General features: G+C 37.5%; 1 protein-coding gene across 2 annotated transcripts in view; it reads left to right on the top strand.

Annotated features, from left to right (window-relative positions):
• The window catches only part of ST6GALNAC3 (ST6 N-acetylgalactosaminide alpha-2,6-sialyltransferase 3), a 340,250-nt gene that overhangs the window by 195,734 nt on the left and 123,341 nt on the right, over window positions 1-21,175 (top strand). For both annotated transcript variants that reach the window (XM_081948926.1, XM_081948925.1), the window contains one exon: window positions 17,608-18,017. In XM_081948926.1, the coding sequence (XP_081805052.1) occupies window positions 17,608-18,017 (410 nt within the window). The remainder of the gene's footprint in view (window positions 1-17,607; window positions 18,018-21,175) is intronic.

Here is a 21,175-nt window from a genome sequence, read left to right as displayed (position 1 = left end):
CTTTTTCCCTCCCCTTCTTCTCCCTCTCCCTGCCTTTCCCTTTCCTTCTTCCTCTCTTTTTTACCAAAGAGAAAGTTTAGGTTCATCTAACTCTAAGATCACGTATGTGAACAAACAGCCATCTCTCACTCATGGGAATTTAGACTGTGAAACTGACCTGGGATGCAGGCTGTGTTTACAAGACACATTCCCAAAATGTTCTCTAACTCACAGGATTGCTGTTTTGAGGATAAAATGAAGGGAGATAGGTACCCATGGTACCTATAGGTAAGCGCTCTTGAACTTCTGGAAGAAAGGCAAAATGTAACGCTAACAATTAAAATAAAAATAACACTGCTGCATTAATATTGCCTGCCTATTAAAACCTTCAAACTTAAGGAAGAGAGAAATGGATTGGCTTGTTGTTTGTTCTATAATAACAATAAAAATTTACACATGGATATTTTAAAATAACTTCAGTCCTCCACTCCAAGAATTAATCCTGTAGCTAAATCCTATAGCAGGTTGCTATGAGTTTTAAAATCTCCATAAGCATTGTGTAGTTCTACAAATAGTTCCGGTTTGACTCTGAATATCTTGCTGGAGGGATGCATACACTTGCTTAATAGATAAAGTGACTAGTCATTAAAAATACAGGAACTTGGCTTTTTATTTAGATTTGTTGCTGGTGCTTGTTCTTTATTTTGCAAATTTTGTTTAAAAAGGTCATGGAATAATGACACTGCAATAATACTTATTGTTACTTTTGAAATTAATTGCATTTCAAAAAATTAACTCATTGGGGTTTTGCCTGCATGTAAAAAATGATATGTTATTTGGCTTTTAGGGATGACATATTAAATAAGAAACTCTGACTTCAATGAAGTTAAAATTCATTAGAAAGTTTGAACTTGGTTGTCTGAGCTCTAATGAGTGTATACAGGTAATCCTTGATTTACAACCATTCATTTAGCAACTGTTCAAAGTTACAATGGCACTGAAAAAAGTGACAACAGGTTCTTACAATTATGACCGTTGCAGCATCTCTAGAGTCACATGATCAAAACTCCCACACTTGGCAACTGGCATATATTTACAATGGTTGTAAGTTGAGGCCTACCTGTGTTTCTATTTTTTTAAGGTACAGTGACTACCTGTGCAGTTTAATTATGCAAGGTTTTATTTCTTAATCTAATATTGCTTGCTCAGATCACAGAATAAGTAATTGCAAGAAATAGATATTGGTATGGAAATATTGAAGTGATTTGTTTCCGCTGGGGGAAAAAAATCTGTTCTCTAAATTGATGCCTTCCAAGTTGTTACTATTAAAGTACGGTTCCCTCCAGGTGTATTGGACTTCAGCTAAGGGATGGGGGAATGCAGCAGAAACCATGATCTGTTGCCTGGAGGCTATCAGAGCCTGAATGAGGAGAAATATGTTCAAATTCAATCCAAGTAAAACAGAGTGGCCATTAATTCACCAGCTGACTTATTCTGGGATAATATTGATTTTGACAGGAACATTTCCCCAGACGGAGTAGACGGTAACACAGGACCCTTCTGGTTTCATAGCTCCGGCTCTAACACAAGTAGACATTATGACCAGGAAGACTTTTGCACAACTCTGGCTGGTGCATGGGGCTGCAGCATTATCCGGCTGGACCAAGAACGGTCACGAATGCCCTTGGCATCTGACAACTGGATTGCTATTATTCCCTTTACATGATGCTACCTGTGAAGACCACCCGGAAGCTTTAGCTGCTTCAAAAAGCAATGGCCTATGACAAGAAGCCTCCTGGGACCAAAAATGGGCCATTGGAGATGCCACACATGCGCGTGCGTCTCCCGCATACACAGCAGAGACCTGAAAATCAGACGGCTGGCGAAAGGCGCACGCCCATGCATTGCGGAACTGAGCTAGGGTGATGGCTCGTGTGCCCGCAGAGAAGGCTTGGTGTGCCACCTGTGGCACATGTGCCATAGTTTCGCCATCACGGGCCTATGTGCACACTGGGCTGTTTTGATGTTGCCATATTATATCGCTGCCGTGAAAACTGCACTGATTAGATTATATCGCTGCCGTGAAAACTGCACTGATTAGTTTCTGTTTCTGAGTACAATTCAAGATACAGGTTGCTGTCTGTAAAGCTTTGTGTGGATTGAGGCTTGGATTTCCAAGAAATTAACTTTCCCAGATAGATTCTACCTAAGGAAAAAAAATCTAGGCAACTAAACAGCGCCCACTAAAGGCTTCTTCCTATTATGAGTACAGTGGGAGGGGATGTGATAGCAGACATTATTTGTGTTTCATTTAAACCCCCATGGTCTTCTAAAGGCTAGTATAAACAGCTTTTAAAAAAAGACTTTGGGAATTATTAACACCAGCTTAGAAACAAGCGACTATGATAACCACACAGCATGCCTAACTTGAAATGTGTAATCTAAGTCTTGCCTCACAAAAACTAATGAATATGCTAGGTAGTTTCGGTTACTCTGTTACCTATGCCAACCTGTTAAATTTCCTGCAGGGATCATGGTGGTGGTGTTTGCACTTATGCATTCCATTCTCAATCAAAATGTTTAATGGATGGGGTATCTTAATATTCAGGATCTAATTAACCAATTTAATTTGGATTGGAGGCTTTCCTGCCCAGGTGTTTATTTAATGAGATGTTCAGAAATTACTTTTTTGCTGGAGCTACCTGCAAATGCTAAAATTATAATAATGCTTCCAAAGCTCTTTGCCAAGTATCAGTTTTTCACAGACTAGGTATGTATTGGAAACTGCCTAAGATTCTGGGTTTTACTGGATATGAATGGTGCCTCACATGCACTTAGAAAGTACCTGGCCTAAGGACAGTCTCTGTGGAGAATGCTTTCCAGCATGGAAGCATTGTATCTGTGGTGGGTTCCAGATCCCGTTCCAACTGGTACTGTTGAAATGGGCCTGGCGGCATGCACATGGATGTGCACAGCACGCACATGCGTCTTAGCGCCTCTGCGAGCCTCCGCGATGCTGTGCGCATAATCGCCGAAGACTTAAAACTGCTGTGTGCGTAAGCGCCGAAGACCACACTGGAATGGTATCCGGTGCTCCTGGCAGGCTCCGGTACGCCCGTACCGGGGCGTACTGCCTGCAACCCACCACTGCATTGTGTTTGTTTGTTTATTTGTTGCATACTGATTGTCAGAATAGGGCCATTGCAGGAAGGATGTAATTGTTCAGATTCAATATGGTAACACAGTCAATCATATGTAGAACTCTTTAGAGCTCAACAGACGTTGGTGTCAGTTTTGCATCTAAGTGGAGAGACACTTGAGAAGCAAGGTGCCAATTCTTTCTGAAGGGTCTCCGGGAACAGCTGTCTCTGTGTGAGTACGAATGGTGTTTTTGAAACACCTACCAGGCTCAGTAACCAAAATAGCTGATTATTTTGGTAGCCCAGAGAATAAAATCTGAAAAGCATGAATGATGTGATAAACACTGGATCAAAGCTTCACCTTCATTCCGATGACAGCCATTACTGTGAGCTATATATTTTATTACACGTTTTGACACTTCAGGAAATAAAAACATGCCTTTCCATCATGTGCATCTCCAACCTGTCCAGATGGCAGGAGCCCAGAACTCCCCCAGTACATTTAGTAAGTTACATTTCTTATCTTTTAATCATAAAAGAAGCTAAATGGCCACCTTTGGGGGGTTTTTTTGCACAAGGAAAGGTGCTTTTTTCCCCCCTTTGCTCTGCTTGCTTCAGGCCATAACATATGGTTTCTCCCACGAGGAAGACTGTCTCTTCTACTCAGTTTTATGTTCTCTGAAGTTACTGCTTTTGGTTCTCTTACCCTCAGTCAAACAATTAAAAATTTACTTTATCAAGCATGAGAAGAGTACAGAGAAGAAAATAACTTCTCTCCTTTAATGCCCTAATTTTGCCCATGACTTTCTTTGAAATGTTAGACTGTGTAAGTGTGTTAACTGAATGCATATTAAAGAGGGAGAATCAAGCTAAAACATTAAATTCCAAAAGAACTTATTAACATGTAAACCCTAAGAAAAGCACCCATATGAATCTACAGTTGTACAAGTTTTTCTCAAAACATACATATTTTATATCTGTTTCCTAACATATGGGCATTTATAAGCAAGATTTTAAATAAACACTTCTTTGAGTGTGATTTCTTACTTTGAGGCAAATTCTTATTTTTAAAAAATGATTTAATACACATTTTGAATACATTTGGTATTCCCAGCTTTGTGTGAAATTGTAAAGCCAAACAATGCTTCAAAGATAGATAGATTACATTTTGGATGATCTTGTTATTTTTAGGGGGAAACGTGTGATGGAATTGCTTTGCATCCTGATGGCTTATCAAAGGCCTGGTAATATTTATCTTATTCCAACCATCCCAAAACTTTCTCTTTGCTCCAAGGTGCCTTATACAATTTCCCTCTTTTTCCTTCTATCCAAACACATGGTGCTGTCTGTCATAATCCAACATCATTGAACATTTCACCTTCCCATCCATTATTTTCTGCCGGTACCAATCACTCCATCTCAAGATTTTCTTCTTCATAGTCACAAATCCTGGATCTCTAGCTTGGTAGCCCCCACCCCCTGAGGCAACTATAAGTGTGAGAAACAATACAGGTAGTCCTCAATTTACAACCACAATTGGCATCAGGACTTCTGTTACTAAGTGAAGTGCTTGCTAGATGAGTTTTATGATCATTTTTGCTTCAGTTGTTAAGCAAATCATCACATTATTGTTGTAAATGGAATCACATAGTTGTTAAACAAATCCCCCATTGACTTTTTCTTTTCAAATGGTGATTACATGACCCCAGGATAATGCAACCATCATAAATACAGTACATGCCAGTTGCTAAGTGCCTAAATTTTTGTCATGTGACTGTAGAGATACTGTGTGAATGTAAGTGTGAGGACCAGTCATAAGTCACTTTTTTCCCAGCAACATTATAATTTCGAGTGGTCATGAGGTTGTAAATTGTAAGTTGTCACTAGTGGTTGTAAGTTGAGGACTATTTGTATCCTGAACTACCAGTAATAGTGGATTTACAGAAATTTATTTTAATATATTATATGTTATAGCATTATTAGTTCACATGATGTTGTTGACTATTCAGATAGGCATTCTAAGTCCCAACTTCTCTTTAAGTTGTTACCTTTTCTATATAGGAATTAAAATTCTATTCTCTTGAGAGAGAGATTTGACTGAAATTGTATCAGTCAACACTGCTTTCTCCCTTTTAAACATCAGTCACTAAGACATCAGCGACAATTAGCGATGCAATTTTAGTTGCAAATTGAAGGCAGGAGTAGGTTGGACAACCAAAATGTTGACATTGCTCTCGCTTGTTTATATTGCATGAAATTCAAATGGGAAATGCAAAAACAGATTATAGTGATTGGGAGCTTTAAATCATTGATGTTTTCCTACGTTTAATAACATCACATTTATTCTGTGTGTTGTTTATAAACAGCTGTTTCTTGTTCCTTGAAGGCGAGAAGAATTCTAGGGCCTTCATTGTGTAACATAGTGCCTAAGAAAGGTTTACATGGTGCATGTTGGAAACATATTGTGCTACCCTGTGAGATACCAGAAGCGAGAAGCTATTTTGATCTCTCCTGTTGAGAATCATTCACAATTCAGTCCATGTACTAACATTATGTTCTTTCTCACCATGTACCCTTCAGCTGCAACTGACATTCTACCTCCTGGTGTTTTGTGCTCTTCATCAACATAACATGCCTGGCACAGAAAGAAATCTGTCTCTTTGCCCGATTTCTCAAGCATATTAAATGCTCTCACTAATAATCACATGTAAAACTGTAAGGCAATGTTCTCGTAATAGGACAATCTTCAAAGACCCTCCAAACTGAACTACTAATAGCTCACTGGACCCAGCATGCAGCAGCTAAGTGGCACTAAGTATTTTAGAGCAACATTCTTGCAAGCAAATTAAAGAAAATAACTAAAAAGCTTAAAGTAGAGGGGGAGATTGGATGGCATCTGTCCCATGTGGAAGGCTGATTACTTTTTGTGTTGCCCACTTAGTGCAATTTGATGGAACGGCTTCTCATTCAAATGCCATATTATTGTTGGCTGCAGGCAAACAGTTGTGCAATACTAATGAGGGGCAGGTGAACAGCATGGTGGTTTTTAAGACGAATGGCCTCTTGGCTTCAACATGCAGCATTCATTTGGAATGACTCCCAGTTCTTGAACTAATACTGTGCAGTATTATCCCAATGTACTCTCTCTCTCCCTCTCTCTGTATGTGTGTGTGTGTGTGTGTGTGTGTGTGTACTTTCAAAATGAATTGGAGAGTCTCTTTGCTATTTTTCACTGTTTAGCCAAGGCCTCTAATGAAATGAGTAGCATTCTTAAAAGTGATTTTTCTAACAGTCAAGAAAGGAACAGATTGGCTTTCAATGGCATGCTCACTCTGACAGCTACATAAGGAGAGCCTAGAAAAATGAAATTCACTATCCAAATCAGGAAGGGATGTTATTTTGGTGCACTTTTGGGAAAAGTCAGTATGGGCGACGTCAGTGTGGGCATATAGGACTATCTAGACTAGAGGACTGAAACAATGGAACTGTCATAATGTTTCCTAATTTTCTGAGGTAATGAGGATAGAAAAGTAGGGTAATTGAGAAGTATAGACACATTTAGTATGACCAGCCTTCCATGGTCTGTCTTAATTGCACACAAAACATCAAAGTCTTCGTAGATACATCAGGAAATGTATCCTTCCATTGAACAAATGCAAATGTTGCAAAACCCACGAACATTTATTTATTTATAAATAAGACTGTCCATACAATAATCTGGGAAGCTCAAAAAATAATAATAATTTTAAAAATACAAAGGTAGAAATAAATAATCCCACGCAGTGCAAAAGAAACGCCACTTTTCCCACCTTGGCACCCCTTCACCTTCAGATCAACTCCACAATAAAATGCATTAAATGGAGAAAGGAAGTTTAACCTTTGTCCTTCCGTGGTCCAGATGAAAATAATTCATCCTAAATTTCTGTTTGTATTGGGAGGAAATAAGAGTGGTGAATTTCGTCTCACTACAAATAGCTCCATAGGATTGATTTTTTTTTTTAGGACTGCAGAGTGTAGGAAAGGTTTAAATGAGCTTCCTATATCTGCTGCGATCTTTACAATTATTTCTCTTCTCTGCAGCTATTTGCTGATTAATATTAGACACAAAGATATATTGTGATATATAACATATCTAACTTAGCACTACAGGTAGTGCTCGACTTATGACCACAATTGAGCCCAAACTTTCTGTTGTTGTGAGACATTAGTTAAGTGAGTTTTGCCCTATTTTATGACCTTTCTTGCCGTAGTTGTTAAGTGAATCACTGCAGGTTCTAAGTTAGTAACATGGATGTTAAATGAATCTGACTTCCCCATTGACTTTGCTTGTCAAAATGCAAAAGGAGCTCTGGGACACTCCAACTATTATAAATATGAATCAGATGTCAAGCATCTGAATTTTGATCACATGACCAAGGGCATGCAACAAGACCAAGACTGTAAGTGTGAAAGACAGTAATGAATCACTTTTTTAGTGCTGTCGTGATTTTGAACGGTCACTAAACAAACTGTTACAACTCGAGTATTAACTGTATTTTGACCTATTTTATATGATCCAGTAACATGCTGTTAGAATTAAAAATGACAGCTGAGCAGTAATTTCAGTGGAATACACATTTCCTATGGGATGTGTTTTTTTGAAATCTGGCAAAATGAACTTTCTTATTTTGCATGTATGCATCGATTTGCTGTTTTGTGTAGTCTTACTGGCCAGATATCAACTGCACATTGTTTTCTTGATATGAATCTTATTAAAATAGGAGTCTACCCTACTGCACTTTAATCATAATTTGCTTTGTGACCGCTGCTTTGCAAAAGACCATAATTTTGAATTTGTTTTGAAAACTGAAACCCTGCTGGCAGTTTTCTTATTTTTAAATAACTTCCAAATGGACATCAAATTTTATGAAGATGGAGATTCTTCCCACAGCACGAAGGTTGCATGCTGTATGTTGAAAAAATATGGGAATCAGGGGACTAAAAGTCTCGTAAAAATAACCAGATTGAGCTTTTGTGTGTGTATGTGTCATGGTGCTTATACAATGGGATTTTTATATAGCGCTTCTGAGAGCTGCGTTAAATTGGCCCATCTGGTTTTCTCCTCTGTGAAGGCTTAGCTATAGAAAGCCATAATTTCTGGATCAAAGCAGCACGGTTAATTATTCCTGAAACACAAGAAAATTAATATACATATTTTGTTTCCTTAGAAAGCACAGGAAGACAATGAAAGCAATGTCAGCCACTTAATGACTCTTTTGTACCTTTCAACCAAGAGGCCTCAAAAGAACATCAAGAAAAATCAAGGCAAATGCTATTCCCAGCTGGTATCATTAAACATTTTGTATTCTCCAGAAAGTGTGGCGGGGGGACCTCTGTTGGCATTCTGGAAGGGCTGAAGAATAAATAAAATATGTATCTCTGGAGCCTTGGTACCTGCTTTATTAGAATCCAGACAAATTGGATAATTACAAGAGAAGCTCAACTTAGAGGACTCAATTAATATGTGGTATGACTTGTTAAAAGTTGCTCCTTCCAAACAAAGAAGTTGTTTTTGAATTGCAAATGAAAAGTATGATCCATCGATAAGATAGCAGGTGAATTGAGAAATTTTGGCTTTCCTGGGTATTCATTATAATTTCTTCATGAGATTAGTTTTGATATGCAGAACATGTCATTGGAAGGAGAATCTGCTGTCCAGAGATTCCAGAAAAGGGTAGATCCCTGCTAATATTTGACATCAAAATAACATTTTCCTGTACTGGAAATCATACTAAAAACAAATCTTCAGCCACAAGGGAGTAAATACATAGCAACTATTAGCAAGGACCAGTTAGTTTGACCTTTTTCAGCTTGGTTGTATTCATTATTTAATGGGGATAACCTTTGTTTCTGAGCTACTTCAGTGCAAATGCAAAGATTTAATCATTGGGACTGTTTAATAAGTGACCTTTTATTACACAGCTATTTCTTTCCTACAGTAGCCACATTGTTTTTGAAGCCCTAATTCACCATTTAATTATGCTTTCTATTGACCAAATTTTTTGGAAAATGGAAAGGTCAAATACTGCATTGTTCCTCATTGATTAAAATACACTCCTATGCATATGTCACAAGTGAGGTTTATATGGGATTGCTTTCTTTGAAATGTATACTGTGTTGAATTGATCAGTGTTACAGGATCTTAAATAGTTATGCTAAGCTACATAGTTATGTAGGCAAATACAGATAATCCTTGATTTACAACCACAATTGAGCCCAAAATTTCTGTTGCTAAGCAAGACAGTTGTTAAGTGAGTTTTGCCCCATTTTACACTCCTTTTGGCCCCAGTTGTTAAGTGAATCACTGCAATTGTTAAGTTAGTGAACTGGTTTTTCACTGAAAGTTGGCTTTCCCATTGACTTTGTTTGTCAAAAGGTGATTACATGAGCCTGGGACACTGTAACCATCATAAATATGAGCCAGTTGCCAAACATCCGAATTTTGATCCATGGGAATGCTGCAAGAGTTGTAAGTGTGAAAAACAGTCCTAAGTCACCTTTTTTAGTGCTATTGTAACTTTGAATGGTCACTAAATGAATGATTGCAAATCGAGGATTACCTGTGAAATAATTAGAAGACACCAGAGGTGGTATTCAACTGGTTTTGACCAGTTCTGGAGAACTGATAGTGGAAATTGTGAGTAGTTTGGAGAACCAGCAAATACCTCCTCTGGCTGGCCCTGTTCCCATCTATTTGCTGCCTCCCGAATCCCAGCTGATCTTCTTTTGTTGCCCTGCACAGGAGAACAGAGCTGGAAAGCTGGAAAGCAGGTTAGTGGGGTGGGGAGAGAATGGGGATTTTGCAGTAACCTTTCACAGGAGTGGGGAGGGAATGGAGATTTTGCAGTATCCTTCCTCTGCCACAGCCACCAAGCCATGCCATTCACACCAAGCCATGCCCGCAGAACTGATAGTAAAAAAAAATTGAATCCCACTACTGGAAGACACTCCAAAGCAGGGGTGTCAAACTCACAGCCCATTGGCTGGATGCGTCACACGCTGACCACGTCCACCCAAGTTTAGCTAAGAGGGGGAAAGTCATGATACATCATGTGATAACAATGTGACACCAAAAGTTTGACACCTCTGCTCCAAAGCATTTTAAGTAAGTGATAAATCTTGATCAGTCAGCATTTTTCCCTGGAGAATCAGGGGAAGATTTAACTTTGACAAGCTTAGCTGAAGTGGTGGAAAAGCAGGAACAGTAAGTAACTTTGGCTTGAACAGAGGGCCATAAAGATGAGTGTCCTGATGAGAATTTGCATTCATTTCCACTCAGCTATCTAAACTTGTTTCTTAACAACAAATCAAACGAACTAGGGCATAATGGCCTACCCTATGGGGGCATTCACCATAGTGATCTCAACATGCAGATCATATTTTGTACATGAATGAGACTCCGTCCTGTGCTTTATGAGTTTTGCACAGGAAGAAAACAATTGTTTATTTTTCTATGATGGAAATTGGCTTTTTCCTTTGGTCCTTTCAATACTTGGAAATCACTTCCTTACTTCTTGGTTTCTGTTAGAATTTGTTGAACAATTTGGATAAATGATCAGTCATGCAATTAAAAGTACTGTCTTAAGAACAATCTCAGTACTATTTCTTTTTAAAATAATTGTAATCATTCCATTTTGGAATAAACAATGTCATGCAAAGCACTGAAAGGAGTGAGAAGATAGTGTGCAACCTTCCTCCCCTCAGGACAAGATAAAAAGAAAAGTAATATATGGAAATAAATCAACTTTATACTAGCACATGTAAGAAAACTCCCAGAAAGTGGGCTGAGGATGGGCAGGGAGTATTTTAAAACATGATAATTGAAGAGGAAATGTATGTTTCAGTCTCATCTGGTAAAACCCATTGGTCCTTCAATTAAGCAATCTACAAGTTCAGACAATTCACAATTAACGAATTCACTACTGAATTCTCTTGTAATGAATGTGCTAGTAAACTGGAATGTTGCTTACTTAATTTTTAAAACTTTGAATTTTATCCATTTTTTCCTGGCAGTAAACCTGATTAACATTGGAATCTTCCTATTCTGATTTGCACTTTGTGGTTTAGGGGCTTGGCATCATACTTCTACGTACTGTTCTATCTTTGCAAACCTTCCTTGTTTTTACTACTCCATACTGCATGGTCTTTTGTTTATAAAACTTCTAACCTTTCTTTTTGAGGATCTCACTGGTTTCTTTCAACCACCATTGTCTTCTCTTGATCCAGTCATTTCTTTTTTGTTTTGTAATTTGATCTTCACTCTTGCCATATGAGCAAACCATACCCATGTGAATTTTCTATACTGAAACTTTATATATCTGCTTTTATTCATTATTATTTCCTCCTCCTCCTCCCTTCTTTCTCCCTTCTTCCTCTTTCTTTTTCACACATCCTTAAGTATCCATTATAACTACATGCAATTTAGATCATGTTTTTTTCAAACGGATCCAACTCTTAGTTCTATATAACAAAATGATGAGAACTTATATACAACCAATTTTTCCTTTCAACAAACATTAATTTCTTACAGCGGATCACGTGCTACCAACTTCCCGTTTCCCTGAAAATAAGACTTCCCTGGATAATAAGCCCAATCGGGCTTTTGATCACATGCGCTAAAATAAGCACTTCCCTGAAAATAAGAAATAAAATAATAAGACCTCCCCAAAAATAAGGCCAAGTGGTTATTTCAGGGGTCATGGGGAAGCACAGTAACATTCTACCAGCATTTGCAAGTCTTAATTTTTTTCCATTCATTTTTCATTTTTTATTAAACTTTTATTAGGCATACAAATGAATTTACTTCATGTGCCTAATGTGCATTATATGATTGTATGATCTGCAAATATTCAGATGTTTTCATGTCAAACGAAACTACATTAATCTTTTATTTTGAGCTGTATAATTATTGCTCATTGTGTCATGCAAACTATCTGAAGTTTATTGCAAAGCATTCTCATTCTCTGCCAACACAGCATTGTGTTCACCGAAAAGCAAATGCACATTCCCATTCTCCCAGTCAACATGCTACCACAAACATTTCTCATATATTTAGCCATACAATATCTTAAATGATTACAGATCCATCACATTTCCTTGCTCTATTTCCTACTAACACTGAATGACTGTGGAAGCAAATTACATCATATTTTAACAGTTGTCCAGTTATACCATCAATACTTGTCGCTCTATCATTTTTCAATATACTCCCAGCATTTATTACTTCCTTTTCATCAGTGGACCCTAATATTTATTGCCTTCATTTCAATTTCACTCATTGACATATCAATATCACTCCTGTACAAAGTCTAAAATACTCCTTCCAGCATTCTCTCACTTTAGCTTCATTGCAAATCAATTCATCATTTTTTTACTTTAAAGTCCATTCACTATACTGGAGGCATCTGGTTTAGCAATTTTCACCCACCCCGAGACAATTTTTTATTTCCATGAAAATTGCTTGGTATTTTCTCTGCCTATTTTAATATTAGCCAATCACTGCTCTCTTTGACTGCATTCTTTGCAACAATCTTTTTTCTTTTTATACAACCATACAATCTCTCTTTCTCATCTGTTGTAGTGATTATTCTCTTATATGCGGTTTTCTTCATCTGTAGTTTCTTTCAAATTTCACCAAACATTCTTTTTTCATATTTCTCATGCATTTCTGTGGCACTTGGATAGATAAAGGATAGAGATACATAAATACAATTTCTTCTGTCTCAAGCATATTGCATATATTGTTACATCCATTTTTCATTCAGAGAATTGGGTGATTAATCTTTTTCTACTACTTTTTCATATATTATTTATATACATTTTTCCTGAAATCATTTTACTTTCACTCTCATTTCTTCATTGTGTTTCAACTCTATTTTTCCCCAAGATTCCTTCTTGACATTAAGAAACAATCTGAGTCACATTTAAAAATCTCTGATCATCTTACATCCTGTATTTTCTCAATCTTTTATCGGTCACCTCAACCATGCTTTTAAAATTATATTTGTTCCATTGCCATGAATATGTACAATGAGACTTATGCTTAAACCACACAATATATTCCAAACAAGTATAAGCAAAGGGTTTCTAAGTTGATATTTGACAGAAATCATCACTCTCGTTCATTGTGGAATCTACAAATGGCCCAATCATTTTTTTCTGCGCTCTCAGGTCTTATTCCCAACTGTTTATTCATGTTGCCTAGCAAAATGTTTTGCCCTGAACCAGATTAATTCATAAAATTGTGGAATAGTTATCAAAACTCTAATCTGGTTCTTCCATTAGCACCATTCACTGGAGCAGAACATGTGACTTTCTTCAGTTATTTGTGCTTCTATATATATCTACCACAACCCATTTATATTTATATATAAACCCGTGCACACACTTTCACTCATAATTAAACCTATGCCTTCCCTATTTTGCATCTCCTCTCAACTCCATTCCACAAACTACTTTTATTTATCTATCAGTTAGTATGTCTTTCCAGTTTCTCTTGTTTTACAGTTGCACATCACATCTATTTTTCATGCATTTGTTCCATTTGTTAATTTATTATCTTTACCATGTATTCTTACATGACTGTAGGAAATAGTCAAGGAAGATGGCCTTCACTAAGATATGCAGGAAGTGTTACCTAAGGAAAAAGGGCTGAAACATTAAATTTTGAAAAAGGACTTGACATTCAGTAGTGGCTCAGAGACAGCGGTGGGATTCTCTTATGTTTACCACCGTTTCACCACTGTGAACATGCGCATACTCACATCATGTGCACACCTGTGCATGTGTGCAGCCTTCTGTGCATGCGCTTTGCTTGCACATGTGGCGTGAACGCATATGTGCGGCCTTGAAAATGCTACATAGGATGTTTTGGAGCCAGGGCGCAGTTCGCCACTACCAGTTCAGATTAGCTGATCCAAACCGGCTGAATACCACCTCTGCTCAGAGAGACTACTCCCATTTCACTCGGGTATTAGATGGAAGGGAGAAATAACACTTGTAGATGCATTGCAGCCAGTCTTAGTAATAGAGTTTTAGTTTTCATGTGGTTATTTTCCTTCACACAACTTCCATACGCCACATTGCCACCTTTAATGAAATAAATGGATGACCTTGCGGAACGAAGGGAAGAGATGCTGCCTAGGAAATGTTCAGACATGAGAGGCAGGAGCTCCCAATGCCTTAATAATAAAAGAAAGAACTTAGGAAGCACCCACCCTAATAACTCAAGCAGTTAAAAGTGGGTGTGGGAGCTTTATACCATACTTCCAGACTTGCAAGATTCTATTAAGATAGGCTTACAATAAATAAAGTAGAATTAGGGCATCTTTCGGAAACCTGACACTCCTTTAGCTATGTTTCCTGGGAGACCTCACATCCCCAGATGGATACATAGATATCTATCCCTTCTTTGGTCAGTTAAAACTTTTTTGTAAGTCTTTAGTAAGACAGACAGTGGGTTACCCGATTTACTAGCATTTGTGCCATATGCAACATTGTCTGCTAAAAGTAAAGAGAATTTGGGCATATTTTGGCCAGCCATAACTGAAATTCAGTTTTACTCCAAGTATGCTCACACTATTTGAGTCAAGGAGGATCTGTAATCTAGAAACTGGCAAAGCACTTGCCTGCATTCCATGAACTTGTATTAATATTAAACACATTGATACAAAGTATGTACTGGCACTGCAAATATGTACTAATACGCACTGAGGTTGCATACTAATGGTGATAAAATATTTAAATTGAGAAATACCACTGACCATAAAAGATTGACAGGATCTATCTTGCTCATGTGAACTTTCAATGCTTCCCATTTCTTATCAAGAATATACATATTTGGTTCCTTTATGCCTCTATTAATAAATGTTTTATTTGTCGAAAATACGTTAGAAAAAAACATGAATTAATATATCTCAAGTTTTTAGTGTCAAAGCAGTACTGACTACAGATCAATGAATATATGCAGAGAGCAGTGTATTTGCTCTTCTTTGCAGTCCATTTTGGAATAGAAAAAGAGATTTTGAAACAAGCAAGAATAGACATTTTAGGCAGTGTTGAGCGGATGACATATGAAGAGAAAGAAATTTTGCTGGAGGCATTCCCATCCCGTTATTAAATAGTTATGCAAACAAATGAGTTGACTCATTTTATCTCCCTTCAACATTTTTCACTTATTTTATTTTCTTAACTGCCCACTTTCAATTAGATATATATATAGTGCAGAAAAGAACAACAAATATGATAACGATTCTGGAAGTTAAACCATATGATGAACAGTTGCAGGAACTAGGTATGAGAAGAGAAGGCGTAGGGATGAAATGATAGCAGTCTTCCAATATTTGAGGGGTTGTCCCAGAGAAGCAGTGGTCAACCTATTCTCCAAAGCACCTGAGGGCAGGACAGGTAGTAACAGGGGGAAGATTATCAAAAGAGATTCAACCTAGAATTAAGAAGAAATTTCCTGGTAGTGAGAGCAATTAATGAATGGGACAGTTTGCCTGCAGACGTTATAGGTGCTCCAACTCTGGAGGTTTTCAAGAAGAGCTTGGACAGCCATTTGTCCTAAATGTCCTTGAGAAGGGATTGGACTAAAAGACCTCCAAGGTCCCTTCCAACCCTGTTATTCTATGTTCTATCTATCTACTTATCTGAATATCACATGGAACAGGGTTAGTTTTCTAATAATTGCATTATACCAGACCTGGACTACATATTTTGAGAAATCTTGCCCAGGATTGAAGTAATGTGCAAGTAATTGAGGTTCAGAGGGTTTAGGTCAAAAATTATTTGATTGCCTCTGAATCAAATTTAATTTTTGGATTGAATCATCAAATCACTTGCCTCCAAATTAATCCAATGACTCAATGGCTGGGTATCTTATTTGCAGAAAGGTCCTTTTTCTAAATTGAATTTGCTTTCCAAATCAGTTTGATTTCCTTAAATTATCTGATTTGGAAACCCAGTATAGTTCAGAAATCCAAATTGAATCAGTGATCCAAATTGATCCAAATTGAACTGACATTTGGATTGGCGATGTATTTATATGCACAGCCCACATTGCTTATCATCTCAGGATACCTTTCTTGTATCCATTCAACTTCCAACCTGCTGATCGTCGCTTTTCATTTTTTTAATGCACAAGGAGTATGCTTCAGAAAGAAGCCTAGGAAGCTTCTTTCATGCTCTATCTTAATAGTTCCACAATACTTTCTATTGGCCTTTCCTTTTCACTTACTCATCCCCCATAATTCTGCTCCTTTCATGTCGCAATGTCTTTCATCAAAATTCCCTTTGGCAGACTTTTATCTCTAGCATGCTGTTGTTGCTTCTTCCTGTTTTGCTCTTTCTAAATCTACTTTTGTGCACACTGCAGCTATTTTCTCCAGCTATCCTTTTTGCATTACAATCAGGGCTGCAATTAGACAAGTGAACTACTTACCTTAAGCGGCAGATTCTGACTGAGGATAAAAAGATGCTGAAAGAGAGAATTTTATGTCAGAGTTTACTCGGTGCCCTATAAATTAAAGCCATTGCTGGCTTTTGCATTATAATCATCCATAAGCTAACTAAAATAAAAAAGATATTTTTTTGGTCTGATCTAAAAGTCACCAAGAAGTGGAGGAAAGCACATGTTCTAGAAAGGCATGAGTATCCTATAGAAAAGTTTGGCCGCTGATACTCATTGATATTGTTGAAAGAAATGTCCTTCTGGGTTCGGCTCCAAGTGGGGAAAAAGACACTGGAGACATGGAGGGTGCTTGGAAAGATGGTTTAATGGAGGACAGGACCACATAGCTTGAGTCCTGAACAGAAAAGGTTATCACATGCTTCAATGTTGGTGGAGAACAGAAGGGAAGGAAGGGAGAGAAGCTGAGTCCCTGGTTTTATGCCCTCTCTGGCCTTTGATCTTAAGCTTGTGTTCTGATTGGTTGTCAGACTCCCATGGAGCCATGCAGGGGCAACTCTGTAGGCTGTGTTTTGAATCCAGGTTTGGTTGAGTTCTCAGATGCCATGTAGGGAGTTGGGTAAAGGGCCAATATTATCATGCCTTAATCCCATCTCCCTGGAGCTGAAGGGGAGAACTCTTTATTATGTAAAGTGGACTAGCTTGGCCACCTTAATGGCCCATTGACAAAGTGGGTGGAGGCAGGAAGCTACAGGGAGCTATTCTCAATTTAAAACATGTTTCTTCCTTTTCACATCCAGAGAAATATTCTGCCTTTTCAATATTTCCTAGGATATTTCATTTTTCTGGGAGAGGGCTGGGTGATAACTTCCTACAATATAACTGCTGTTAGTGATGGATCAGAGATCTTTGGTGGGTACTTATTCATGCATAGAATCCATATAACCTGATTCCAGATCTTTAGATCCTCTACTCCCCAATTGCTTCCAAGTGTCATGTAAAATTGATTGACTGTTCCCCCCCCCTTTGTTTTCCCAACAGCCTCTGCAGCTGGAGTGTGATCTCTGTGCCATTATTTCAAATTCAGGTCAGATGACAGGACAGAAAGTAGGATCTGAAATTGACCAGGCTTCCTGTATATGGAGAATGAATAATGCTCCCACCAAGGGCTATGAAGAAGATGTTGGAAAAAAGACAACAATAAGAGTTGTCTCCCATACTAGTGTCCCTCTTTTGCTGAAGAACTCAGAATACTTTTTCAAGGAAACCAATAGTACAATTTATGTCATCTGGGGACCTTTCCGAAATATGAGAAAAGATGGAAGCGGCATTGTATATAATATGCTGAAGAAGACTGTGGCCAGTTATCCTGAGGCCAAAATTTATGTGACCACTGAAAAACGCATGAGCTACTGTGATGAGATATTTAAAAAAGAAACAGGGAAGGATAGGTAAGTCCTGCATTGCAGACCAAAATAATTATTTCACCAATTTAACAAGAAAGTGCTATATTGGGGGGTTTTATCTGTACATGTAACTAATAAATCAGTCTCTCAAATTAGTATTTTAAAAAGATACACTCTTTTGGCAGGTGTTTTTGAACTTGATTAGAAAAAGTCCTGTCCATTATCTTCTAATTGTCCTTTTCTTTCTTTTTGGCTAAGATCCTCAAACATACATGTTTATACAAAGGATTTTAATACTGTATGTTTACTTGACTCCATTTGCTTAAGGTGCCAATTTCCATGCTTTAAAATTTGTAGGCAGGATATCTTCATACTCAAATGTTTAGGTTGGTACTGTCAAATGATATATGGCTACTGTAGTTGGACATATACAGAAAGAAACACAAGAGAAAAATGCATTATTAGGGTACTGCTTGTTAGGGATCTTATGAATTTTCAAGCCTTTTGGTGTTTTTATAAGCATGGGATAATAATGTATCCCAAAGTAGATATTGTATACTATTATTATGTTCTATTTAGCTCCAGATGTTTGTATCAAAACTGCTTTGTAATATTTGAAGAGCAAAAAATAGGTTGAACAATTAGGTGGGCATTTAAGGAAGCACCATAGTGGTCAGTTACAAAAAGAGAGCAGAAACTTCTTAGGCCACTTTTGTGGAACAAACTACACAAGATCCAAAAATTGAAGTAATACAACCCAGGTGTTATTTAAACAAAACATAATGAAATTCAAATGGCTTATGTAGAGATTGTTTTTTTTTCTGATGATGAAAAGAAAGATGAGAAGGAAAAAAGGGATTTTGAAGGCTTTTCTGCAATTTTTTGAATAAATGTTGTATGCCTTTGTATGCTCCCAAAGGAACTAAATTTTGAAAAGACAAAGTGTGCTTAATAAAACTTTTTTTTTAAATTACACAGCACTATACAGAATATGAGAAATTGCTACATCCTAAGTTGATTATGTGAAAGTCAATAGTGGGCAGCAGCAGGAGAAGCGAACGGAAGTATAGCGCAGGGAAGCCAGGATTTTGAAGTAGAACTGATAATGAATTCATACATTCATTGACTTAAAAAATATTAGGTTATTTTTACAGTATGGATTGGTATGTTGCATGAATATTAAGGCAGGGAAAATGTTAAAATGTAGCCCTATTAAGCAAATGGTGGGAGTTGTAATTGGTATTTTATTACCTCATATGCTCTAATTCAGTGGTTCTCAACCTGTGATCCGCGGACCGCTGGTGGAGCCACAATGTCATCGTAGGTGGTCCATGAAGGTTTGAAGAAATTTTACGATTTAAATCTTGAGTTTAGTCTTATTGGTCCATGGCCATAGAAGGCGATCCATGGTGAAGAAAAGGTTGACAACCACTGTTCTTGTCAATGTAGAGTTGCATAGTAAAAGTCTTCTATTTTTATATACAGTTTTCTATAGAACGCAACAAACTCTGTGAACACTGCCTTATACCTGGAGCAGAGGTATAGCATTAGTCTTCCATTGTATTATTCCTCGGTTCCTCTGAAGCAGACTGAAAATAGCACTTAGACTTATATACTGCTTCACAGTGCTTTACAACCCACTCTTAAGTGGTTTACAGAGTGGGCATATTGCCCCCAACAATCTGGATTCTCATTTTACCCACCTCGGAAGGATGGAAGGTTGCGTCAGTCTTGAGTTGGTGAGAATCGAACTGCTGGCAGTTGACAGAATTAGCCTGCAATACTGCATCCCAAGACTGTGCCACCACACCCCGTTTCTATATGAAAGAGTTGAAGGCTAGATATAACAATTTGTCAAAAACAACTAGTGGAGTTTTTAATAGAGTAGGACTCCAATGTATGCATTTTAGATCAATATACAAGGCAGTCATTGTGGACCATGTTGACTCTTCTGCCATGTTCCATATGTTGCTCTCTCAGTCTGGACTCCACGGAGACATCAGAGTCAGATAGAGAAGTTTCTGTTCTGTTCTATTTGCTGAATTGTCAAATAGTAACTGAGCTCCATGTGTGAAGAAATTGACCACATATGTCTTGCCAAACCATTAAACATTTGTTCACTCTTTATTTTTCTCCCTTAGTTCCTGTTTTGTTAGTAAAGCGAGTTATTTTTTGCTTCCTAAGATAAATAACTTTTCTTCCATTAGGGTGGCATTAAACAACACTCTGACTTTGCAGCAAAATTAGGAGGAAGCCAAATGCTGCTCATAGGACACACAAATGCACAGCTTGTGTTGGAAATGGAAATTTTGGGAGGCTTATTCTTAAAATATTAACTGTGGAAATGCTGCACGTGTGTAATGTGTGATAATAGTCTAACGAAGTAACAAAGTTCTAGCTTGTTGAGCCATTATCAGACATTTGATGGTTCTGCAGAGTAATATGAGCCTGCGAAACTAAATGCTGCTGTCTTTACAGTATCTATATTGTATGTTTCTCAGAGATAGTTAAGAGGCATGTACTATAGTCACATCTATAATGCAAAATGTAGCAGAATTTAGAATTTATTAATTATGTTTACATATGCTGATAGAAGAGCCCAAACTAGCATTTTTAAGAAGCCAATAATAAGATTTTTTTTAGGATTGATGGCAAAATACCATCAATGTTTCTACACTGCCATTTACTTCTCAATGCATCCTGCCACCGTGTATTATTTATTATTTTTCATTCATTGATGTTGAGATGCAATATATGGAAAACCTAACAATAAAAATTTATTTATTCATATTATATTTTAACTGGTTTGTTTTACTGGTGGAATAAGATATCATCTGATCATTTTAGAATGGATCATAGTTTGGAAACATTTCTCCATGCACACAACTCAAGACTATTTTCCCCATTGCTTCCCTCCCTCTCTCCCCACTCCCTCCCTCCCTCTCTCTCTCTCTCTCTCTCTCTCTCTCTCTGTGTGTGTGTGTCTGTCTGTCTCTCTCTGTGTGTGTGTCTTTCTGTCTCTGTCTCTGTCACTCTCTCTCTTTCTCTCTCTCTCTCACACACACACAAAGGACCTTTACCATTAATTAACTCTCCAAGTTCCCAAACAGCTCTCATTTTTATCTTAACCAAGTAAAAAATAGATTTCATAAACAGGCTGCTAAAAATTGTGATTGCTCTCATTTCCATCTCGATATGAATGT

This window comes from Natrix helvetica (genome assembly GCF_964273705.1).
Source record: "Natrix helvetica genome assembly, chromosome: 3".
Classification (NCBI taxonomy): Eukaryota; Metazoa; Chordata; class Lepidosauria; order Squamata; family Natricidae; genus Natrix; species Natrix helvetica.
This window is presented reverse-complemented; position numbering and strand designations above follow the sequence as displayed.